The 25,608-nt window shown below is 36.7% G+C and overlaps 1 protein-coding gene across 10 annotated transcripts in view; it reads left to right on the top strand.

The window, feature by feature from the left end:
- The window catches only part of RALYL (RALY RNA binding protein like), a 408,271-nt gene that overhangs the window by 318,652 nt on the left and 64,011 nt on the right, over window positions 1-25,608 (top strand). For all 10 annotated transcript variants that reach the window (XM_074816694.1, XM_074816674.1, XM_074816683.1 and 7 more), the window contains one exon: window positions 18,450-18,482. In XM_074816694.1, the coding sequence (XP_074672795.1) occupies window positions 18,450-18,482 (33 nt within the window). The remainder of the gene's footprint in view (window positions 1-18,449; window positions 18,483-25,608) is intronic.

Here is a 25,608-nt window from a genome sequence, read left to right as displayed (position 1 = left end):
ATTCCCAGAAATATACTAGAACAAATCATTAAACAATCAATTTATCACCACCTAGAGGATAATAAGATGGTAAAAAAAATCAGGATCAAATTAAGTTGAAGCAATATAATTTCCTTCTCTGACAAGATAGCTGATTTAGTGGTAAAGAGGAAGCAGTAGATGTGCTATATGGTCATTTAAACAAGCTTTGACACTTACCACATGTGGAGTTTTCATAAGCATGTTCAGGAAACTTGGCTAGAAGAAATTGTCTTAAGGAAGACATCCAATAGAAAAACAGTGACTGTGTACAACATAGTATTAAAAATAACAACTATTGTTTGTTCAGTCTCCTTTGTTACAGATTTTTAAAGAGTATCTTTGGATATTTAAGAACAGTTTTAAGGTAAGCAAGTAGGAGTGCTGCACATGGTTGCATGATTTTATTTATTGTGAAGTGCTTGAGGCTTCAAGCTTGTTCAAAATACTCTGCATCTCTGAGAAGAAACCTGCATCACATTTATAGCTGGATATGCACATGAGTAATTAATACAGAGCAAGCAATGTCTGTGATGTGTTATACCCATGTAATTTGCTTGTGTCGAAGTCATTATATCACTTTTGCCTGGAATGGTATAAGAATACTTGGTCATGCCTCAGTTCAAGATATACATTTTTTTTTAACCTTTATATTTCTATATTCTGTGTGGAAATAGTCTCATTTAATCTCACCTATGTGAAATTTAGCATGGGCCTAAATGTGAGACACATCATTTTTCAGCTATAGGAATAAATAGATACAAGACAGATAAGCATATATCATTTTTTCTTTGATTTATACATGCAGTCATTTATATATCCAGACTCTCCTTTATTCTCCAGTTTATTATTCCATTTATATTTCTTTTCACATATTTTTGATGCTAGCATCCTTGGTACAGTTCATAGAAAAAAAGGACGCAGCTAAAAGTGATACAGAGAATTTAAAAGGCATCATGGACTTAATGATGTCAGCAAAAAGTTTTGTCATTCACTGGACTAGAATTTACTTCCACTTCTTCTTCTCACTTAAATGAAATTTAATACCTTAATTCCTACCAGATGAAAATCCCACTGATCACAACCCTTTACTGCTGGAGAGCAGACTTGCACTGCTTGGAATAATCCCATGGGTCACTGTCCCAGAGAAAAGAAGGGGCCAGGATAGCTGGCTGATTTCCAAGGATCACCTCCTTCAAGTTCAAGAACAGTTCATCCTGATGTACAAGAAATCAAGCAAAGGTAGCAAATGACTTCCACAGATGAACAAGGAGCTCCTGAAAAACTTAAGACATACAAAAAAGGCATAAAAAGGTAGAAGTAGAAACAGGTGGCCTGGGAGATATATAGATACACCGGTCTAGTCATACAGGGAGGGAGTTAGAGTGCTGTGGGAGTTGGCCAATGTCATTGCAAGGCCACTCAATCCATAATAAAAAAACTTCCGTTTGGATTGGGCCTTAAAAATACTTGGAGAACAGAAAGATTTAGGCTTTGCTTCAGAAAGCTGCTAAACACATTATTAACTTTAAGCATACTCATTGAAAAACTACAGACATGCTTAGGGTAGTGCTCAGGAAACAACTTAAATCTAACATAGCTGTTAGCTCCAGCAGCATTCCTCCTGATTTGCATTGCTGTTCAGTATGTAAAGGGGAACTTAAATCCCAGAAGGTTCCAAATTGTTGTGAATTTCCTTTCTTAGCACAGCACTTCTGCAGAAAACCAAATGTCTGACAAATCTGCATCTTAAAATTATTTTATATCTTGTTATTTAGGTCTAACTTCAAGCAGAAGTTAACTTTACTGGCTAATTTTCATATCTTTGAAACACAAGGTAAAGATTAAAGGTGCTGACACCAATGTGTTAAAGCACTCTTTGGGAGCATTGTTATAGTAAAATAAAGGATCACACTTTGCCTTTTTAATTTAGTGGTGTTTTGATCACTATTTCACTAAAGCAGTTCTATGTCAGCATATGAGTGTCCATTTGGTGTTTTTTTCCTCTGTGTTTATGCCCCAACATACCAAAGCAGAATCAACCACAAATACTCTGATGGACTGGCATTCTGTTCCTCTACATCATAAAAAAATATTTTAGTATTTATTTATAATTTCAGTCCACCACCATGCTATATGAGGTGTTAAAAACATGTCCAAAAGCTTTTTCTCTGCTTCATAGGTCTTTTTTGGGGTTACTAAACAGGACAAGTCTCTCTAGTTCTTAACTCTGGAGGTTGCTAATGGCTCCATCCCCAGTTGCTCCAGGAGTGGGTCGAAGCCCCAGGCCAGGCGGAGCAGAGCCACCTGCACAGACTGCTTGTGGCGTGTATTGCCTCAGGATGGACTCACTATGTCCCCTCTGTACAGCTGTTGGCGTGGGGGTTGGCTCAAATTCTTCTCTGGCACCCCTCTCTAGCAGTAACAAAGATGGGGGGATTTGAGCAGAATGGGGGAGGAGGGCACTTATTTTTAAGTCTCTTGAAATAATGAAAAGTGTACTACAGGCTAGTAGAATGGAGGGAGTTTTAGTGGCATGAAAATGAGTTCGGCTACTGCAGGTCCCTCTGCATGAGGTGGTGGTGGGGACCTGCTGGAGACCATGGCGGGTATGGGGAGCCAAAACTAGTGCAGTGATACTGGTACAACTAGGAAGGAGTTGGGAGCAAACTGTCCCAGATCACATCCACATATGCTTTCTGAGAAAACTAGTTTACCAAAGAACCTCCCAGGAGTGAACTAATATTTGTATAATGCAGGAAAGCAGGGGACTAGGGTTTGGAAGAAAACTGGGAAGGCAAGTTACTTGGCACTGCCAGGGTAACTAGTCACAGTCTTTGCTCTCCACAATTTAATATTGTAGTTGACCTATAAACATTTCCAAGATCGATTTAGCTAAGACTAAGCCTCCCTCTGTGGGTTATTTTTACCCTTGCCAAACTCCAAGCTTCCTTATAAGGCCACAATAAGCAAAACTGGCCTTGCCCCAGTGCCACATCTTGAAGGCCCAGTGAGGAGTTATTCAAGACCCACTCCTCCCAGTATTCCCATTGCTGGCTGGGCATGAAGATGCCTAGCCTAGGATCCATCCAGCTGAGGCACGTCCTGGAGTGAGGTCATTAGCAGAATGGATTTAGTGGATGGATTAACAAGACCAGGAAATCATCTCTCACCATGTTATCTTGGCTGGCTGGATCTCCACCCAGTGGTGGTTGAGTTCCTGTAGCACCGCCTGTCTATAGCACACGGTGGCCCTGGCAAAGGCATCCCCTTGAGGGCAAGTTCTTTGCAAGCTGGTCTCTGAAGTTTCAGGCTGACAGTTCAGCACTCCCTGAGTGGTATTAGATATCACAGTCATTTCCCATTCCCAACCGCTTCTACATGTAATGCAATTAAAATGTATATTCAGCATGTTTGATTGCACATGCTACTAATTAGCTGTATTAAACTTCACTTTAAGCCTTTACTTTACAATTTCATAAGTCCCATGGCCTCTGGAAGAAATTATTTTATTTAAATGTCTAATATTAATATACTGGAAAGAGATGCTCTTTTATTTACAGGTGTCCTGGTTTTAGTGAATGGCAGGGGTTTTTTGTAGTAGTAGGGGAGGGGGCTACAGCAGTGGCACCCTGTGAGAAGCTTTCAAAGCTCCCCCTGGCTCCAAGTCGGACATGCCTTTGCACCAAGGCCAGGCCAATTCGTTGCCCCTCTGCAATAACATATTTAAGAAGGGGACCCTTGCAGGAGTTACTGTGAGGAGAACATCTGTGCGAACACAGGTCAGTGGAAGAAAGGAGAAGGAAGATGGGGGGAGATGCACCAGAGCAGAGACTCCCCTGTATCCCGTGCTGAGCTGACAAGGCTGCCCCTCTCTGCCACCCATGGGGATCTACAGTGGAGCAGATACTGATTTGCAGCCTGTGGGGCCCTCCACGCTGACCCAGGTGGCTGCACCCGAAGGAGGCCAGGATCCTGTGGGAAGAAGTCCTCCTGCTGGGAGGACTGCAACATGTGGGGGTTACCCACATGCCCGTGGGATGACTCATGTCAGAGTTGGTATGTGAAGGACTGTCTCCTGTGAGACAGGGACCGTGATGGGACAGCAGAATACCAGCAGTTCCCCCACCAACAGGACTGACCCCACCCCCATTCCCTGCCCCCTGCACCACTGATGGGGAGTAGGTAGAGATATTGGGAGCAAAACTGAGCCTGGGAAGAAGGGAGGGATGGAGCAAGGTGTTTTCAAGATGTGGTAATGCCTCCATGGTCCTACTCTATCTATTAAGTGGTGGTGTTGTTAATGTCTGTATTAAATTTATGTTCTCTTTTTTACTTCCTCTAATGAGTCTGGGTTTTGCCTGTGCTTTAAAGGATGACGTCATCCCTCCTTGTCCTTATCCCAAATTCCTGAGTCTTTTGCTTCCCTCCTTCTTAGCGCTGGGGGGAAGGTGGGAGTGAACAGCATCTTTGCTTATTTTCCACTTCTCAGTGTTGGGGGGGAAGGGGGGAGTGAGAAGCTGCGTGGTGCTTATTTGCCTTCTGAGCTCAAACCACAACAACAGGGTATGATTATATCAAAGTTTTATTTTTCTTTAACAAAAATACTTTACCAGTTTCCTCAGTACATTTTACTTTTATAATCTCAGTCACAAAAATGAATGGATTATGTCACACATCTTGCATTTACTTTGGCTTTGCAGTTTTACTTTGCAGCAGGGGCTTAAAGAACTGCTTACAGTCTCTCTCTACTTGCTCTCTCCTTCTCAGATTTATTTTAAGATACCATTTATAGAGTTTGGTGTGGTTTGGTTTGCCTCTCAGTCCGTAGAGCCATACATTATTTTGAGTTGTTTTTCTGAGCGCTCCCGGGCACCTTTCATTTCAGGAGAAAATGTGAAAGGCGCAGTGATGGGCAATGTGATCACTTCTTCCAGGATAGGAGGCTTCTTGAGATCATTCCTCCAATTTGAAAGCGTAACATAAACTCAACAAATTCTGTGCCAAACAAGCATTACTATTCTATTTGAACACTGCAGTATTTTGCATAATTGCTGCTGTAGTGTGCCATTGGCAGTGTATTAGCAATATGATTTAACCTACAGCATATAATAAAAATAACTGCAGGTATAAGGATCTTTCTTGATTGAATATTGTCATAGTTGTTCAACAAGTGGTTTCTTTATTCTTTATTTTTCTTAATGCATTTGTGTATCCATTTTTATAACTGGTTTACAAGAGCCTACAGATACAGTCCAGACAACAGAAAACAAACCTGATCAATTATTTTCTGATACTTTACATTTGCATTAAATTGTGATTATGCCTCTTACTTTATTCTACATACTGAATGAAAAAAAAATTATACTTACGGAACATAGCCTTTTGAAGAATACATCATATAAAGATTACATAGTATGATATTTCTTGAATCAAAGTGCTGCTTTTGTAAAGAAATGTATATTCTTGATGCCTTTGATTACCTTCCTTCATGAAGCTGTTTTATTCTAGTACAATAGAATTAATCTGAGTGTCGCTCTACAGTTCTTCTCCTGACAAACGATCTAGCTTCCATAAAAAAACATTTCTAAGCGTGTTTAAATGGAGATAATTTTAAGTCCAGTAGGATATCATTTACATTCATTTCAACAAAAAATGTTCTCAGTGATCACATTTGAAATAGTCATTATTTTAAAGAAAAAATGGTCATTTAGTCTGAAATTCTAACTTAAAATTCGCAACAAACAATGCAAATTTTGCTTGTGTCAAGAACTTAAGTAACATTCTCAATGTTAAAAGGCACAAATACAAAGCTACAGCAGATCTAGTGAATCAGTTTGGTCTGAATTTTTGTTTATTTTCTTCCAAGGAAAAAACTCATGTCAAATAGCTAATATAAGAATAAGAAAAAAGTATCTGCTGATGGAAGGCAACATATGCAACTCTGCATTTCTGAATTATGTTGGTGTAACTGCAATCAGGTGGGTCCCCGAGATGTTTAAAGTACAAATCCATGTGGGAAGGTTTGGGAGAGCCAGCCGAGGACATGTTTGCCTTTTCACATGATCCAGAGCATGAATGTGCAGCACCTGATAAGTGTAGAGAGGGGAAAATGGTGGGGCAGGGGAGTGTGTCTCAGTTCCTTCGTAACATTCAGGATAACCTTTGCTTCTAGAGACAAATCACAGTTAGAGAAAAAATTCAAAAGACCAAAATATATCAGATACACTTGCTTAATTTGTTCTTTCTGTCATATTATTTCTAACTTGTGTAGTAACTCCGATAACAACTAGGACAACAAAACTGGTTTTTTTTCTTTTTAAAATCTTCCCCTTCACTACTTTAAAAATACTGCTAATTCCCTTTTAGAATCTGTCACTAGGGCAGATATTCCTTCTCAGATTATCAGTATATCCTAAATCTTGCTTTTTTCTCATGTTTGTATTCACCTTCAATGGGGCCTTTTAAGCTATGGTCTTGACTTAGATCCATTTTGAAGTATGAACCTGTTGGAATGAGTTCAGAGCAGGCCACGAAGATGATCAGGGGGCTGGAGCACCTCTCTTATGAGGACAGGCTGAGAGAGTTGGTGTTGTTCAGCCTGCAGAACAGAAGACTAGGGGAAGACCTTATAAGACCCTTCCAGTACTTAAAGGGGACTACAGGAAAGATGGGGAGGGATGTTTTACAAGGGCATGAAGTGATAGGACAAGGGGTAATGGCTTTAAACTGAAAGAGTATATTTAGATTAGATGTAAGGAAGAAGTTTGCCACTGGGAGGGTGGTGAGACACTGGAACAGGCTGTCCAGAGAAGCTGTGGCTGCCCCCTCCCTGGAAGTGTTCAAGGCCAGGTTGGACAGGGCTTTGAGCAACCTGGTCTAGTGAAAGGTGTCCCTGCCCATGGTAGGGGGGTTGGAACTAGATGATCTTTAAGATCCCTTCCAACCTGAACCATTCTATGAGTCTATGATTCTATGTCCTACATAAAGACTAGCACTTGCTTTTGTTCCCATTGCCCCTCAAGTTATTCTTTAGACTTAACACAGTCTTTTCTCAGTCTATTTTTTTTTCTTTGTTAAGAGGAAGCCTGTGACATCAGCTTACACATATATACAGAGCATCCCTTTTCCTAATCAGTACTTTTCCTCTTGCAGAAGATGATATATGATATCACATCACTGATGTTGTTTTCTTCCACAAAAGCCCAGACACCATAATCACAATCATGCTCAAAGATTAGCAAGTTTGGAGAAGAATAGCCTGTTCTCTTATTATTGGTTTTTTTTTTTCCTGGTGTTTAATCTTCTTTCATACTTTTTTCATCTCCTATGAAACCTGAGAAATATACTATAGCTAAAGTAACTAATTGTAAAATCAACTCTTTTTTTCATGTTTTTTAATCACTGTTTATATCACAGTGGAACAGAAAACATATTCACAACTTTCTAATGGCACTGAAATGATTATGACTCCTTTCTTCTCCAGGAATATATGCTGCTAATATGAATGAAAAAACTTTGGCTTATAATTCAAAAAGTAAATTCCTAAAAGATCCAGAGAATTGCTGGTTTTGCCTGCAGGCAAACAGAAATAGTACTTTTAGTCATTCATTCAGTTTAAATCTTGACAGTCTAAATCCTGTTCCTATCACTTATTACATGCAAGATTTCTACCCTTTGTTATTGCATGGCTTCTTGCACTTGATTTAAGAAATAATCAAATTTGGATTCAGTGTGTTCTAGCAGAAAGACAATGTCTTCTGTAGATACTGAGCTGGTTTTCATCTTAAAAAGGATAGTGCCTACAACATATTAAAAAGAATCAGAAACAGATGCCATGGTAATTTTTTCACATTTGAGTTTTAGTGAAGCAGTCATCATAGAAATGGTATCTGTTTTTGCAACCACTGCTGTTTGGTAACTGTCTTATTAACTTTACAGAGGTCTTAAAAGTAAGGACATAGGGTTCATGACACAGAATAGAGAAGGGCCTTTCCTAACATTGCAAATGCACAGCAGGATTCTTCATTTTCAGGAATTTAGTAAACACTTAATTGCAGCAGTAATCAGAGATGTAGGGGAAGGCTGTGCCTCAGAGCACCACTTTGTGGGCTCATAAATAGTCATTGGTTCTCGCGTAATCTAACACCTCTAATTGTATAGAAGGATGTAATTCAGTCTGGGAGCTGCTGATGTAACGCAGGGGCACAGTTTAGGTGACTTACAAACAACAATAGAAATATGATGATGTGTTATAGATTTAGTATTCTTTGAATAAATAAGAAAGCCTGGATAAATGAGAGGCTGTAACTTGACATATATTTTAAAGTCTCATGAATAATATCAGAAGAAGAGATTTAAAGCATACTTAATTTAAGAGAAAATGGATTGTTAAGTACAATTACAATAGCATGGAAGATTATGCTGCGTACAACATAGAGGGACAATAGCAACATATTAATATGCAGTGAATTATTAACAATTAAATTACCCCACAAGTTTATTTCTTGGTGAATTCTGATAGTCTTGGAGTATACTGTATGAGAATATTTTATCCAGCCAGGCAGGACTGACACTTAGATAGTGTTGTTGGTGCATAATGTCAAATGTGATTTTGTTTTTTAAAGAATAGGTTACAAATTGCATGCCTTTCTGGTAGATTATGTTGCTGTTATTCCCAGAACTTCTGGCAAAAGCATTGGCAATTTTACTGAAAAGTAACAAATGTACACGTGCAAATTTATTATGAGTCCTAAGAAATGAGCAATTTCTAATATCTGTTGGCATAAAAATGTATGTTGTATTTTTCAGTCTTGCAAGAGTGAGATTATTCTAAGAAACAGCATGACAAACATGAATCATGCATTGTCAGAACAGTGTCCCTCCTGTAACTACTTTTAAGTGTTAGTAGTGTCATTGAGGGAAAAGGAGATTAAGCCTCTACCCTTGGGATCCTCAAAGGCAATGCCTGCATTAACCTTCATCTATTTGTGACTACAAATAGCCATGCATTAAAGTAGTATTGATTGTGTGCATTAGATCAGTCAACACTGTTTTGTTCAGCCCACCCTGATGAACTCACTCTAGACATTTTTAGACCAGTACATATTGACCTGAATGTTCTTACTTTGATTTAAAACAGAAGAGGGTCAGGTGACATCAGTTTCATGCAAAGAATGATTAAAGCTGCCAGAAAGAGAACTTTAAGGTAGATAGCGAAGTACACCACTATATTTGTTTTCAAAATTCTTTCTTTTTTTAGGAGGATAGATTTTTGCAAAATTTAGCAACTATTAGCATATCACAGGGAAAAGTAAATTAAAACTGACAGCGATGTCATGGAGTTACTTTCATTCTCCAGAATTTGTTTCCTTTGCTTACTTGAATAAAGTTACCAAATTGAGCATGTTTTCAGTTTGGGAAGGGGATCAGAGTTAGGAGTGTTCTTACCTGAAGGAAAATGAGTTCTTATTCTTGATTCTTGCAAGAATCTCACCTTTAATCTCAGCATTCATTTCTACATGACTGGAAACTTCATGCAGATGTGGTATACAGATTAAATTCAGTGAGGCTTACTTATCACTCCATTTGGCTTCAGGAGAATTCTCTTGGGTGGTGTGGGAAGAATCAGTAGTCTGTAACTATCTAAGAAGGTGTTCATATGTAGAGTCTGAATAAATTTCTCTCCAAGTCACAACTTAGCTTTTCTCAGACACACTTACCAATATTTATCTCAGCTATGAGAAACCGTGCCACTGTTCATGTTGTCTTTGCGATTTATGAATAGGAAAATACACTAAAGTCAGGTACCAACTATAATCAACTACTGAAACACTATTAGATGGATATGATATAATTTTTTTAGTTCTGGCTCTCTGAAAATATTGTATTATTATACAGCCTTCAAATGACTTAGAACTCTTGTGCTTTCCTCTCTTCTCACTGCCTAAAATTTAAGCCACACATTAATGAGGATTATTGGAAACTACTTCCTTTAGTGTTCTTCCCCATGTCTCCCTTTCCTACCACAACCCCAAACCCTCCCATCCCGTGTGTTATAACAGCAGTGCGCTCAGTATCCAACACGGCAAAGTACATTTTTACTGGTATATCAAAACGCACTTTTGCTTATGTTGGTTTATGTTTCATCCTAGCCTCTTGCTGTTGTGAAAATTAGCATAAGGAAGAAGTAGTCACTTTAAAGCACTCCCTCCCTGTATTGAAAGCTACCTTTTACTCAGTTTTTCAACTGTCAAATTTTAGAGGTAATTCTGGACAGATTATTCAGTCATACTCTGCTAACTGATGGCTAAAGATTATATGTCCTATTAATTCATGATGAAATAAATCCTAGGGGCACCTGAAACCTGTACTTATGGCAAGAATTTGATGACTACAAATTATGTAACAAGATTCAGATGTTGCTAGGAAAGTAGCTAAATTTGGTCATATGCTACATACCTCTGTAACAAAATTATATTATAGACGAAGGCAGAAGAAATTAAAAAGGACAAACCTTGTTTTATTTTGGGCTGACTTTGAAAACTCCCATTATATTTTATCTGGTTGTTAGTGCGTGGTGACAGCATGCTAGGTTGGACAGTTTGACATCAGGTACTGTAGACAGTATCCTATGTTAAGTGTTCCCTGAAAACCTTTTCCCGCACAGAGTGCTCTGGCACTACCCTATCATGGGCATAGATGTTAAGTAGAACTGGCTAAATAAAATGTACTGCATCAAGTCAGTGATTTTTACAGGTTTTTTATTTTAATTAAAAAATTGAAAATTAAAAAAAAAACTTGATCTTTTTGCACATGCCTTTTTGTTGTCCAGACATATAAAATGCTTAAAAATCATATGATATATATGCTGAGCCATATATTTCATTCTTTTCACTTCAAAACTCTGAAAAGGGTAAAGGTAGCTCCGTCTTGAAGTATATTAAATGCAGAGTAACTGCATTAGTCACACCAAACCCTAGGGTAAGCCCAAGCTCTTGTAGACAGAAAATGCTCCAACCACTCTGTCTCATGGGGACCAACCATAATTTCAGTTTTCTGTACCACCAGAAATTAGGTTGTGTAAGATCCACATCACCTACAGATATACTGGAAAGTTAACTTCTTTAGGGTGCATTTTTTTCCTCGTGGGGCTGAGGAAAACCTGATGCTTCAAGAAGTGATCTAAGTTATTCTCAATGTTAAATAATTAACCTTGTCAGAAATCATAAGACATTAGAAAAAATGTGGGGATTTTGTCAGTCAGAATGCATAATGTGTTCCAATACTTTCATAAGGGACTAAATACATATTTTATATATATATTAAGGATATGATATATATATGATATATATATTAAGGATATGATATATATCATATATATATCACATATATATCATATATATATCACATATATATTAAGGATATGATATATATATGATATATTATATATTAAGGATATGATAAGAACCATATTTAAGTAAACCTCAGTTTATGCCTAGAGTGCTTACTAGTGTAGTAGCTTACTTATTGAATTAATTCTTCAGTAATTAGTAAAATCTAATTTTAGTAAAGTTAAGTATTCCAGTTGTGAACATTAATCAGATTTGAATTAACTATGATCTGAGAGTAGAAGAGACGAAGCATGTGTTGATTGAAGGACACTGCTCATTGCCACTTCAGTGATTCAGAGAAGCTAAACAAAAAAGGAGAATGAAGGAGAACCTGAAGTATTTCTGTGTGAGTTGCAACATCAGTTTTTACAGTAACATATGATGTACCGGTGTTATGGCATCAGCTTGTGTTCTTCACATAATAGTTGTGCCTCAAGCAAGATGTTGGGACATGCCAGTAATTAATATAGGCTGAAATGGAAGTTAACCTGAAACAGATATTGGAAAGCACCTGTATGATTTAGGACCTGCTTGGCAAGCAGTGATTAGCTCCTGTAAGCTAAAGACTTCTTTCAAAATGGGAATTAGATGGAACTTGCAAGACATTACATAGCAAAAGATATTTCTCAGGAGTGAAGCATCAATAGCTTACAGGCATGATTATTTAGTCTGGTAGACTTTGTACTTGGTTCCTCCTGTGTCATCTGGTATTTGTCCCAGACTCATATTCTGTGACTCCAGTGAGCTGTTGCAGACCGATAGCTCCCAAGGTCTGCATATGCAGAAATTTTAGGTTTCTCGTCATGAAGCAGAAAAGATCTTAATGACAGAAACTCTGACTTCTAGATCACTAGCAGGAATCCCCAGAGTTGAAAGCATCAGCTGCAGCCTATGTTTTCAAGGTTGAACTTCCTATTTCACAAAGGATACATGGAGGACCTAATAACCTCTACTTGATATGGCATTTCCACCACTCTAAAGTTCCCTCTCATCTTTTAAAGTCTTAATTACTCTCCTTTTGATTCTCTCCATCTACCCCTACCCTGTTATAAAATACTGTGCCCAAAGCTGGCACAGTGCAGCTACAGAGGGATTCATCAGCTCTGAGGAAAGATGTTTTAGTATGTCCCCACACTAAACAGTATCCTGTTACTCAGTTCTTGCTCTTTTGAAACTTGTATTTTTTGCAACATGTAGCCAGTTGTCCTCAATTCCATATATATATAAAGTAGTTCTTGTTCTCAAATTCTCATTAGACTTTTCTTTCTTAAATTTCATTACACTGATTCGAGACTATTTCTCCAATTTATCAGAAAACTTTCAGATTGTAACTGTTTGAAACACAACTTTTTCTTAGCTATTTTACATGCATAGTCTCTATTTTGATGTTCAAATCATTTATGCAAACCAAAACCGAACAAAACATAGCACTGAGTGTACCTAGTATTTAATGTGCCCATCTCTCCCACTGACATAATTCTTTGTGCATGGGCATGTTGGTATTTTTGGCTTAAAGTATATTTAATTTAAGGGAATTAGATCATATTTTCCCAGCTTGAATATGAGACTCCCATGTAAAGCAATATCAAAAGCTTTAAAAATCAGGCTAAGTCTTACCTATTGGCTGTCTCCTATCCACTAAGTCAGTTATCATGTCAAAGGAGTAAGTTTGCACTGAGAAATGACATTTTGAGTTTGCAGTACTTTAGATTCCATCCATGGTTTGAGTGATGTATTTTATTTTGTACCAGAATTTTTATGTTTCAATAAATAAGAGAAGCATTTATCTCTGTGGAATAGAACTTCCCAGGGCATTCTTATATTTTCATATTAATAAAGTATTTGATATTACACAATAGTCATGAAAACATGTTTGTGTTGTTTTTCTAACCAGAGTCACCAACTGCAGTGTCAACCACCAGCTGGAAGTGTAATGTATTAAATTCTTTAAGAACAATTGTAAAAGTTGACATAAAGCTGTAAATTATTCCTCCATACCTTCTGCTTCTGAGACACTTCTGACAGGTTATATCTTCTATACAGTTGGTCTAACATTTATTTATTCCAGAATATGACAGTGTTTCTTAATAGAACTTGCTAATGTTTATAATGATATTTATGGATGTTTCAGAAGACAGAATAAGCTTCTTCCCTAATTCTAACAGTTACTGATGTCCAGAAAAATTGCCTTGGATTGAAATTACTTTACGTCACAGAAATCATTATAAATGGCGAGGGAGGGAGGGAGGGAGGGAGGGAGGGAGGAAGGAAGGAAGGAAGGAAGGAAGGAAGGAAGGAAGGAAGGAAGGAAGGAAGGAAGGATGGATTACCTAGCATACACCAGCAATGGCTATTTCAGTCTCAATACATAGTGGAAGTTTCATGAAATAATATTTCTTCTCTAAATTAAGACATGTTTTTATTAGGCCTGCTTGCATTGTGTACAAATACTGAGAGTTACAAAAAGTTATAATGCACATGCTTTAAAAATAAAGGAATTAGTGGACAAAATGTGAGCAATACTGTTTAAAAATTTCTGAAGGAAGACATTTTCTGATTACTAATGACTGTTGACTTCAAACCATGAAGCCAACATGCACAGAAAATGCAACCCTGGTTGATTACTGTGAATGGCAAACTACCTCTGTTTGTTTTGAAAGGTCCCTTGAGTTGTCCTTGGTTATAATTTTAAAATTAAATTCATTGACAAACAGGGTGAGCCATAAATCTGTATATTCTTTGACTTCACATATTTTTGTTAAATCTTTGAGCTGTACAGAGCAAAGAGATAGACATGCTTGACAGGTAAATAAGGCAGTCACATCAATCATACAAAATATATATACATTAACACTATACAGCCAATTCATCAAGCAACTGAAGTCCAAAACACCTTTCAGTTGGCCTGACTTTCCTACATGGCTGGAAAGAAAAGCTTGAATCCTCTGGATTCCTGTTAGAGGTATTAAACTACCTAATCCCCCCGAAAACTGCATGAGTTTTACGGTCAAACAGAAAATGCATTACGTCAACAACACACTCAAGTTATCCTCCTTGGGAATTCTAATTTGAAGATGGTAACCTAAAATGGTGACTCATCTAAAAAAATTTTGGTTCCTGACCATCACTTTCCCTGATTCAGGGTAGAGGTTTTATTATATGAAAAAGCCAGAATAAGAACCCTAACAAATGCCTTAAACTCCACATGTTTTTCTTACTAACTCCTTAGAGATGACATTATATGGTCACCATGAGGAAGAATATGTTGATTAATAATGAGCTACCTTGGAGAATGCTTGGCTAAAATCCATTTGCTTCTGTACAGTGTTGATATTGTTAGATATGTTATCCACTTTGTCCTGTAAATAGGTTTTGGGAAGGACAGGTGAGGATTCCTTAACAAGAAATGATACTGATTTATGTATCTCAGGTCAGACCTCAGATATAAAAAGCCATCTTGTCTGTAATCTTAACAGGACAATTATGCAAGCAAAGTGGACTTTACTTTGGAATCTTCCTGTCCTTAAATGATTTGTTTACAAGTCAAAGAGGAATTCACATGCCCTTAGTCTAGTCACGTTTTCTTCTATGTTTGTCTGCAAACCTTGAAAAATTTGTCCGTCTACATGTTCAGTCCATGTCAAAGATGGGATTTCGATAATTGGCATTAATATAAGCAAACTTAGCAGCAAATAAAATCATTAAATACACAATTAGATTAATCAGATCTTGTAAAATGACTGTCCAAGACAGGTTGCAAGGGGTAAAATACTAAATGGGAAATTTCTAGGGTCCTTACTTTAAACACAGATTGTGACAGTACTGTAGCATGTCAATGGATATAAATTGATTGCCTGTGCCTGTTTGGTTTACAGTGACTGAATTTAACTGAGCAATTTACATAGTATAAAAATCCTTTTTCCTCCTGCAAAAACTTATCCATTATATCTAGATAAGAGAGCCAGATCTTTCAGAAAACCTTAGCTCAGAATCAAAGGGAAACACAGCCTCAGTCTGCCATGTCCCAGTCATCCTATTGATTAATCTGCCTCCCTCCTCTCAAAGTGATATATTGCCTTGACATTTTGACATACTGAAATTTTCTGATGGGAAAATGCTTTCAGGAAAGAAAGAAAACTCCTGATCACTCCAGCTTCATTACTATTCCTAAATAATTAAAACTTTAACCTCTCTGTTTACTGTCCAACCTAGTATTTCTTGCATGCTCAATATATTTTTGCAAGAAATAAAATTTCTGTTTTAACATTTTTCTTGAAGGTGTATGGTAGCCCTTCTTACAGTTTATCAGGATTACTCTTTTTGAAATAGCATATTTAATTATGCAAGACCTCCTCAAAACTCTGGAGAATTTGGTGTACTACAGGCTAGGAAAAAAAAATCTATAAAAAATCTAGAATATATATTGATAAATGTCAAGATGACATAGGATGTTATTTTATATGGTGTTGCAGTTTTAAAACCTTTGTATTAATTTGCCATATACTGAAATACCAATTTAAATAAAAGGCCAACAGATAATTGTATTCCTTTACTATGAGGAACACTTGAACTAATTTAAAGTAATGCAGCAAATTATCTAAAACTATTTAGTCAAATACTAGAGAGAGGTCAAACCTAGGGCATCACTATTTAAATCAAATTGAATTCCATCTTGAGAATGGATTTCAAAGAGTTTTTAATCGCAGTATTTTGTCCACAGGGCATTCTATCACACACTTTTCATTTGCAAGTAAAATCCACCAGAATGTCTTCCATTAGGATAGTGCCAGGTCTCTCTTCATTAAAATACTTCTGTATTATGAAGTATGTAAATATGTTCTGAGGCTTTCACTCATTGCTTATTTTGTTTATAGTTAATCTCTTGAGCCAAACACTGGGTACTTCCGAGGTCTGATTAATTTCATTAAGCAGAAAAATGAGAAACAAAACCATAACACTAGTTGGACTGTTCCTCATACACCAGAGAGAAGCTGCAAAAATGATGCAGATGTTTTCCTGTAATGGTGTCATCCACAGCAGGAAAAGCTGGTCCATGAAGCTGGCGTGGTGCTGCACAGAGCCTGCGGGAGAAAGATGCAACCTGCACATGAAGGGTCCCCTCACTTTATTGCTCTCTGGCAGTACTGCCTAAGCACAGAGGATGACAAGCTAAGCATTTTCTTGGTGCTATAAGATTTTGGTGTTCGGCATGGCAGTCTGGGAGGGAAAGCATTCATGACAGTACTGGGAGTGCCCTGGAGTGCCCCTGAGCTGGGGATACCCAGCTTTGTACTTTCATTGCACTTCCAGGTACATACAAGGCTATCAGTGATCCCTTCTATTCTTTTACTTCCATGTGGTTCACAACCCCAGAAAGAAATGGCAAAGGTGAGGTATAGCCATGAGGACAACAGAAAAGTTACTATGTTTTGGATACATTTTGGCCTCTCCTCAAGCCTTATGCAAGTTGTCCTTACCATTGCTGGAAATCTAACCCCGGGAAATTAGGTTTAAAGTACATCAGAAGATGACATTGTAAATGAAGACAGGCTCCTAAGTTATTTTCATTAATGATTCTAGAAAATAAGTAGTAAACACTTTTCAAGAAGATTACATACAGTATTTTTCAATAAAGGACAATCATATAATCCTCTCAAAAGGACAGTGACAGGTTCATCTTTTGTAAATGCCCTTCTCAATAGATGGCAGTAACTGAACTGGTCTATTGGTTTTTGAGTTTTTTGGACAAAACTTTTGCTAAATGAATAACTGCAAATGTACTTGTTTTTTCTACAAAGAAGACTTGCAGAAAAGGTTTGTTCTTAAAACATTGACAAATTATTTACAGTACTTTTGTTTACAATCAGTCCTGTTTACAGTTCTATTTCAGATATTTTGTTGTGTATGACTGAACTGGTTTCAGATGGGAGAGCTCAGCAAAAAATTAAATGTTCAGTTCCAGATATGACATACTTTGCTTTGTTAGAAACACTTTTCTCAAAGGCTACAAAGAGACATTAAGTACCTGGGGGTTTTATTTGCTGTTCTTCCTAACACAGTATTTTCAGTGAAAATTAGTACAAAGAGAACTTTTGCATCATTTGCATGTTATGTAACCTCTCAAAATAATTGACTTGTAAATTTGCTTTAAATATGTTTATAAAAGACCCTAAAGTCACGTGCTAATGATCCTAATAAGCAGCTGATATTAATAAACTCATTGCAGCCAGGACACACTGCAAAATTAAGGGCAACCAGTTGCAGGTACTGGAGCAGAAATACAGTACAATAACATAGACAAGGATTTTTAAATCTACTCTGGTTGCTTGGAAACTGTTAGGAGAAGGGTCTTCTGCTAGTTTGCAACTGGTGCAGCTCCTTACAGAGACAGCAGCAACAGCAGGGAATTGGAGAACAATGCTTTTAACAACTAGTTTTAGAACTAGGCATGATTCTGGTTCTACCAAACCAGTGGCATCTAGCTCCAGTGCAAGGCTGATTGTGGCAGATGTGCCAGAAGTTCCCACAGTAAAGTGACCATGTCATATGAATAGAGGATACGGGAAAGCAGACAAATGGGTGTGGAAGCCCTCAAATAAGGAAAGTTATTACATCCATAATAAATTTTATGTTTAAAGTTTAAAAAAAAAAAAAAAAAAAAAGATTCGATATCTTCCTAATATCATGCTCATGAAGAAAAAAACATTTTACATGAAAAATGCAAAAAAAGGACAAAGTGTTACTTATTCACTCTAGACTGTCTGTGTAAATACCTGCACAAGTCATCTGAACCTGTGAAATTTAAAGGGCCTAGATATGCTGCTTCGTAAATATTTGATTTCTAAACTAAAGTTCAGTTAGGTAAATAGAATTTTGTCCAAGTTAAGTTCCTAACATAATGAATCAGGCCTTTCTATTGTTAGATTGTGTATTGGTCACCACGTAAATTTGATACTGAGAGTTTTAAATTCACCCTATAAATGTTTTGAAATACAATAAATATATATATATTTAAAACTTCTGTTATTCACTTGACAGACTTGAATCAAAGGAGCCTTTCCTGTCTGTTGGGTAAGTAGGAATATGTATATTTCCATGGATATTTATACATTCAACTACCACGCAATGTAATTTATGAGATTATGTTGAGCATAAACACCCTGTTTCAACATTATGGTTATTTATTATACGTAAGAAAATTTTACCTTAGAAAAAGTGGTTATTAGTCAATAAAGTCAGCAGCTGTAGATATCTCCCTTCTTGAAAAATACCAAGAAATATGTTTTGACTCTACTGACTAAAATTTATACTAAAAAACATGTAGGAGTTAAATGTTGCCTTGAAAAGTAGGTGGTTTATTACTTTGTTTTCACTGATCAGAAACCATTTCAAATATTGTCTATACCACTTGTCTAAGCGCCTGAAAAAAGTAATCAATAGTTTCTTTTAAAATTAAAAAATTTTGTGATACTTCAATAACAGAAATAAAATCAAATTCATAAAATAGAAAATATCACATTTTTAGCCTAATTATAGATCAGTACACTGGTTTGCATATTACAGCTATTGTCTTCATAGTCTCATAGCCACTTAACCAGTTATATGATCTCTGTATTTAAATTATTAACTCATCTTTCTAAAAACTTATTTTTAAATGTGACATATTCTGGAGAAAAAAGTGACATTCTTTTATAAAATGTAAAACATTATATATATTAAAGGTAAGTATCTGCATTTTATTTCTGAGTCTGAAGTTCATTTTTCATGTACTGTTTTCCTTGTAGATTCTTTCTTTAAACTTTCTTAAGTTTCCTAATTTTCTCAGTCCCTGTTTTCTTTCAGAACTGTATATTCTTTCTGTCTGTTCATTCTCATTTTTCTTTGTTCACACCATGCTTCATGCTATGAAGAACATAAACTGCAGACAAAAGATCCCATGCAAAATAGATAATTAAGGGTTAATTCTACAATGTAATTATCGGTAGCTTCCAAATTGTTGTATTAACTGCAGATCAAAAAACAACTTCAAGTTCTGAAGTGCCAATTAAAGTTAGCACACAAATTGTGTCAGTTTTGAAAGAGAAACTCAACAAACCAGCATAAGGAGGACTGAGATATGTCTCAGTTTCTATAGCATACAGTAACTTTGGTTTGTTTGAGTATATTTTGAATTATTTGCTTGTCATTTCTGCTTCCTACCAACTCAAAATTATTGAAAAATAAGTTAAATTCTGGTCAAGTTGTGGGATGGGGGATGTGCTCATGGTCTGAATGCTTTGAAATGTCCAAGTTCATTATCACATTAAGTCACTTCTGTTACTGCCTTTCATTACTCCACTTTATAACTTGTCCTACTGAGTTGGTTTTTAAAGGCCTCCACTCTTGTAATGATGTGATTACCTGAACATCTCAACTTTAAGATTAAAAAAGAAGTTGCATGTCATTGCAGCTGAGGACCAAACTTAAAAGTATAAAAATCCAGGAAGCAAATAAAAGACAGAGGTAATAATTATGATTATAACAATTGCCACAAAATAATGAATCCTACTTTTGCAGTTCTTGTCATGATCTTAAGAACTTTGCTGGTGATTTTAGGATATTTGGGGGTGTCTACCTGGGAGGAAGCATTATATTTATATTTTGGGTTTAGGTTTGTTTCCAGATGAGCAGATCGGTGGCCACTGTGTAAATCCAAATCACCTCCACAGAGTCATGGTATATGACTTTGTTGCTAAATTCTTGGGAAGTCTAATTTGAGCAAATAGACTTAGCTTATTCCCAGAACTTCCCAGAAGTTTGACTGTAATGTATAAGTTCATAATGATAAGGATCAGAAATATAAAAATTGGTCCCCACCTCTGTGTTACTTTTACTGCTGTATTTCCTCCACCCAAAGAAGGGCTTAGGACAGAGGTTAGAGTGCCATGCTCTGAGGAGGGACCCAAGCCAATATCCACCTCCTTACTACTAAGTCAGAGATGCTCCTCCTAGTCCCACAGTAACTGGGGGGTTCGTTTATTCAAAGGATGATTTCTTGTGCCAAGACCTATATCTAAGGTTTTAACCCAGACCGACAGCTGCAACGACTAGGCTTTTAAAATACAGGAAATGTTTGCAGAAGAAATGCTGACTCAGCCTCAGATAGAGTAACTCATGCATGACCTTAATGCCTCTTGCATCCAGAGTTGGTCAACACAGCTATCTAAATTACTTTAGGTTGCCTACAGATGACTCGGTCCTGCACAACGGCCTTTCATTCATCTACCTTCTGGGGCATTTTCATTCTACTGCTTTTTCATTTTGCAGTGCTTAAACTAGCAACTTCCTGGTGTTTTTCCATTGTTAATTGTTTTGGTGGGTGAAAGGAACATGAAATGTGGCAGCCTAAGAGCTCGAGACTGCCACACTTTGTTGAGCTCTGCATTTATGTGTTGCAGCATTCCCGTGAGAGATCCACAACGGAAAAGTGGTTCTTAAAATGGTGCATTTTTTCCCCTCTCTCAGAAAGCAGTCACCTACAAAGAGAAGCAGACCCCACCTCTTGGTGTTATAGTTTGTGTCTTGAATGCAAGGAGAGAACAGATCCTGTACTCCCTTGGTAAAGGAAATTCCATTTATCCTTCTTTCTATGCAAAGTGCATAACAAAGAAGAAAAATCCATGCTCCTTTACTCCCTGTGCAAGACGGGCATAATTTGGCACTGAACAGTAACCTCTTTAATGCAACTCTCTAATGGTAGCAATCAGGAGCAAAAATTCATCGAGTATCTGATCTATTCAGATAAGTGTATCTGAATTCAGTGTTATGATTTTGGGATAGAATACAGTTGAATTTGAGATACATGTTGTCTTCCTTGGTCTCTTGGAGGTGAAAATAAAATCCTTAGCTGAAACATCTCTTAACAGTGCTGAATGCTGAGTGTTAGCCTGTAGGGGCACAGGATGCTTCTCCCCACATGTGTTATTTCCACACTTGGCTGAGGTTTTGTGTCTGAACAAGACATAGAGTTGTCTGGGCTTTCTTCCCTCTTCATGTTATGTAACATTCATGTTCATGTAGGGCTAGAATAAAAAAAACAGTCATGCAAATAGCCAGAATGCCTGGAAGACTTTACCATCAGAAGCAACAGTTCTGGTAAAACTCCACCAAAGTGAAGACTACTGACAATGCATCAAATTAACTTCATGCAGAATTCTTTGAAAGATTCACACCTAGAAAGATCAGGAAGGTCAAGAGGTACAAAAAACTGGGTACTGAAAAATGGACAGCCTAAGACCCAGCTCATATTAAGTTCATCCCAGTTTGTGGCAAAGGATGCATAATATTTTTAAAAAATATATTTAAAATGTCAACAACTTTTAATTATCCACACTTGCTCTCCATATTTGGCATTTTGTGCTATGATGTACAATTATCCCCTCAACAAAACTGTTATCATTATCTCTAGATGATTAGATTGATAATCCAGGTACTAACCATTCACCCAGCTATTTCATGGCAACTGATTTATGGTAACTATCTGAATGTTAAAGTTTAGCCCTTGATAAATTCCAGATAATACAGCATGCAGATTTGTCATGCTATATTATCATCACTCTGAGCCCTAACATTCTACAGTCATTTTGTAAGACACAGACATTGAAGCATCTTTTAAGACCTGTAATATTATTAAATGGCCAAGAGAGATCATAACTATTTTGTAACTGTCTCACACAGTAGAAATCATTTGAATTGATTCTTGTTTGTATCTGACTGTAACTGTATGTAACTTTCATAATAACATCCAGTCTTTATTTTAACATATGCAGTAGTAGAAAATCCAGCAACTAATAAGTTTGTTAAACTTTTAAAAATCTTTGTCTTCTTTGCTAGATGTCATTTAATAATATGTCCCATATTGCTGAATTCAGAAGAGACAGGGAGAGAGAATACAAAACAGAGCTGATTTTTTCTGAGGTTGGTGAGAATTTAGATGCATCTGTTGCCAGCTGCAGAGAATGGGATTACTTCTGGGTAAGCAGACAATAGCTCTTCAGTGAGATAGCCTTTGAAAATGCATGTGTTTTATACATCTGGTTGTCAGCTGAGATTCAATCTATTTCTCTTTCTTTTGTGTAGATGTTTAAAAAAAAATACAATACAAACTGCTGACTTTTTCACTCTTTTTTTTTCTTTTTTCAAGATCAGTTGTTTGCTATAAACAATATAAATTTAGGTGGAAAGCCCAGAGAGAGACACAAGTGAAATGAATCCATTGTATGTGTTTATTACATGATGAACAGTTGTCTGTCGTGAGAGAAAGAAGAGAGATACAAGTAAAATTGGCACTAATTGCTGCATTTTTTTACATTCTCACTCAAAAGACTAGAGATCTGTATGAATGATTACTTTCCTCACAGAGGTCCTGTTTCTAGGAAGTATATGACAAATAGAAAATACTGAAAAGCCATGTTTTTGAAATTACAGCTTAATCACAGTACCTTCTGAATCACAGGTACTTCTAGAAGAGATGGAGGAATTTTGGCGGGCTCAGCTTTAGGAAGGTCTTCCAAAATACAGAAAGAAAAATTTCTTAACTTTCTTCTGACAGAAGTGTTCTGAGAAACATCTAACAACTGGAATTTGTCACCCACATTTCTTCCTCTTGCCCAGTAGTGTTTTCTTCCTCATAAGGCCATTTTTTCAGAAGATCTATAGGAAATTCTGCACTCAGACACTGGTTTGAGGGATCCCATTCTGAAGTGATATTTTTTTTAAAAAGTCTAGTCCTTGCAGGCTCTGTTAGGATAATATTACAGTCCATTTCCAAAATATTCAGGTTCTTTCAATTCACAGTCAGTTTTTGCGTGGTTGGTTTTTTTTTTTTTTTTTTACAGACATTAGGTTATAGGGCACAAAACAGAATGTAGCCACATGTCATCCTCTGTACAACAAATACCATAACACTTGTCCCCCATCCTGATTATCAGATAGCACTAGTGGAAGGAGCAGACACTATTCCTACTATTTCCATCCAGCTTTTGAAAAGACATAACTAAGAAAATTATTTTCCTTCAGCAAAGGAAAAATATAAAAAGAAGATACAGGGTGCATTTTGCACTATTAATATGAAACCAATAAAACTACCAATCTGAACATAATCTTGCTACTCTCATTCACATTCAGGCCAGGTATTCAGGAGCTGTGTTTTCATGAAAAGCATGGCAGGACAAAGCACACTTGACAATTATTTAAACTGTTTAGAGACAGCCAGTAATTTCTTATGCTTAAAACTACTTGGGCTCTGCAACTTCGATAGGCAGCAGCAGGTCTTCTGCCTTTGCAGAGAATACCCTTTAAAACAACCAACTCTTTAATTATGTGTGAGGTTTAGCCTGGAGGCCAGAAGCAGAGTCAGGGGACTGCAAGGACTCTTCGGTGAGGCTGCCAGGGTAGTCCCCAGAGAGACTGGAGGGATTTGGGAGATGATAACACATATGGAAGGCTGAGGATCTTCATGTGGAAGACACTGAGAATCTATACAGTTTAATTTCAAGCAGTATTATTGATACAATTCTTTTTCAACAATTTACCAAAACCCACAAGGATTAAGATTTTCTATAATTGCCTGTTTTCCATTATTATAGGACTCTGAAACAGTGGATGAATATCACTGTTTCATAAATTTATGAAGTTTTTTTGCTTGAAGATGTCTCTGAAGAAGAGACACAGTATCTCTGAAGAAGAAAGCCACAGTAATAATAATGTTGGTCCATTGCCGTTCCTGCATTTGTCAGTGGTTTTGTGTCATTACTCAGTGTTTAAAAATCCCAGATTTTTCTACTCATATGCAACCTAAATAATTATTTTATGGTTCCTCTATTTTCCTGATCTTTTTAATTCTAGACCACTTCCACATTCACACACAGAGAAAAATATATATTGCATAAAAACCAGACTAATATATTTGGCCAAAAAATATAAGTATTTTCCTATTTCCATTAACTTTTATTAGCAACAAAATAAATACACACCTTAATAAATTCTTTTTCCCCTCTCTGACCTTAATAACATTAGTAACAATGTGCTTCATAATTGAGAAAGGCAACAGAGCATGAGATCACTTTTTTTCTCTTCTAGTTATTCTATTTGCCTTTCCCTTTTATTTATTTTCTGTTATTTCTTTCTACCCTTTCATTAGTAATTCTAGGAAAACAATACATATACAAGTCATTCTGGGTTAATGATGAACAGTTCCTCAGTATTGAATATCTATAGTCTCACCTATGTATGAGACAGGATGTTCTCTAGAGGAGGGAAAATGATCTGCAAGAAAATGTTTCTGAAGGAAAGTCAGGAGGCTGAAACATTTTAGAGGGGGAAAAAAATAAAAAGAAATAAACAGGGATGGTGGAACATAGGAATAGAAAGGAAAGTCCAGGGAAAAGGACTACACAAAGAAGCAAAAAGCTTTTTTCTCACGAGGGAAAATGGGGGGAGGAAGGAAGGACAATATTTGCTGGGTATATAACCTCATTGTGGAACAACACTATTTACTTCAAACTCACTGTGTTTTGCCCAAACAGAAGTCACTGATCCAGGAGATATAGAAAGTGTTTGGAGAAGTCAGTGTTAGCACAATATTCCTATTTCTGAGATATCAACATAACATCTTGGCCCACCAGTCTCTATGGGCTTCTGTGAATATGCACAGTTTACTGTAGCAGGCTAACAGGCACGTGAAACAATTTCATAAATGAGACCTAGCTCCCTACTCACAACACGTCTGAAAATTAAGACAGATTTTCATCCTTCATATGGCTGTGGCCATACGAAAGACTTTATTTATTTTCACAGCATTCCAGATCATTACAAAGAAGTTTTAATTCTACATCTTCTCATTGTTAAATATATTGAAAGAAATAATAATTTTGAAGTATTATAGTTTGAAATTCAAATTCCCTGTCATGCTGTTCAAACCAGTCCATATGTATTTTCCCCTTGCTCTTTGCTCTGTTGGTTGGTCTTAGTACTTTTGTATGATAGTAACAATAGAAACTCTTAAGTTCTTAGCATGATAGGTCTTATACAAATATTTGGAGAGGATCTGATGGCTGATCCCTCTGATTCCACCTTTGAAATCAGCTTAATCTTTTTCACTAGCAAGTGAAATCTGAGACTGGTCCATCTACCTAACATGTTACTTGCACTTGTGCTA

Source organism: Strix aluco, chromosome 1, assembly GCF_031877795.1.
Source record: "Strix aluco isolate bStrAlu1 chromosome 1, bStrAlu1.hap1, whole genome shotgun sequence".
Taxonomy (NCBI): Eukaryota; Metazoa; Chordata; class Aves; order Strigiformes; family Strigidae; genus Strix; species Strix aluco.
Note: the sequence above shows the minus strand (reverse complement) of the source record. Positions and strands in the feature narration are given on the sequence as shown.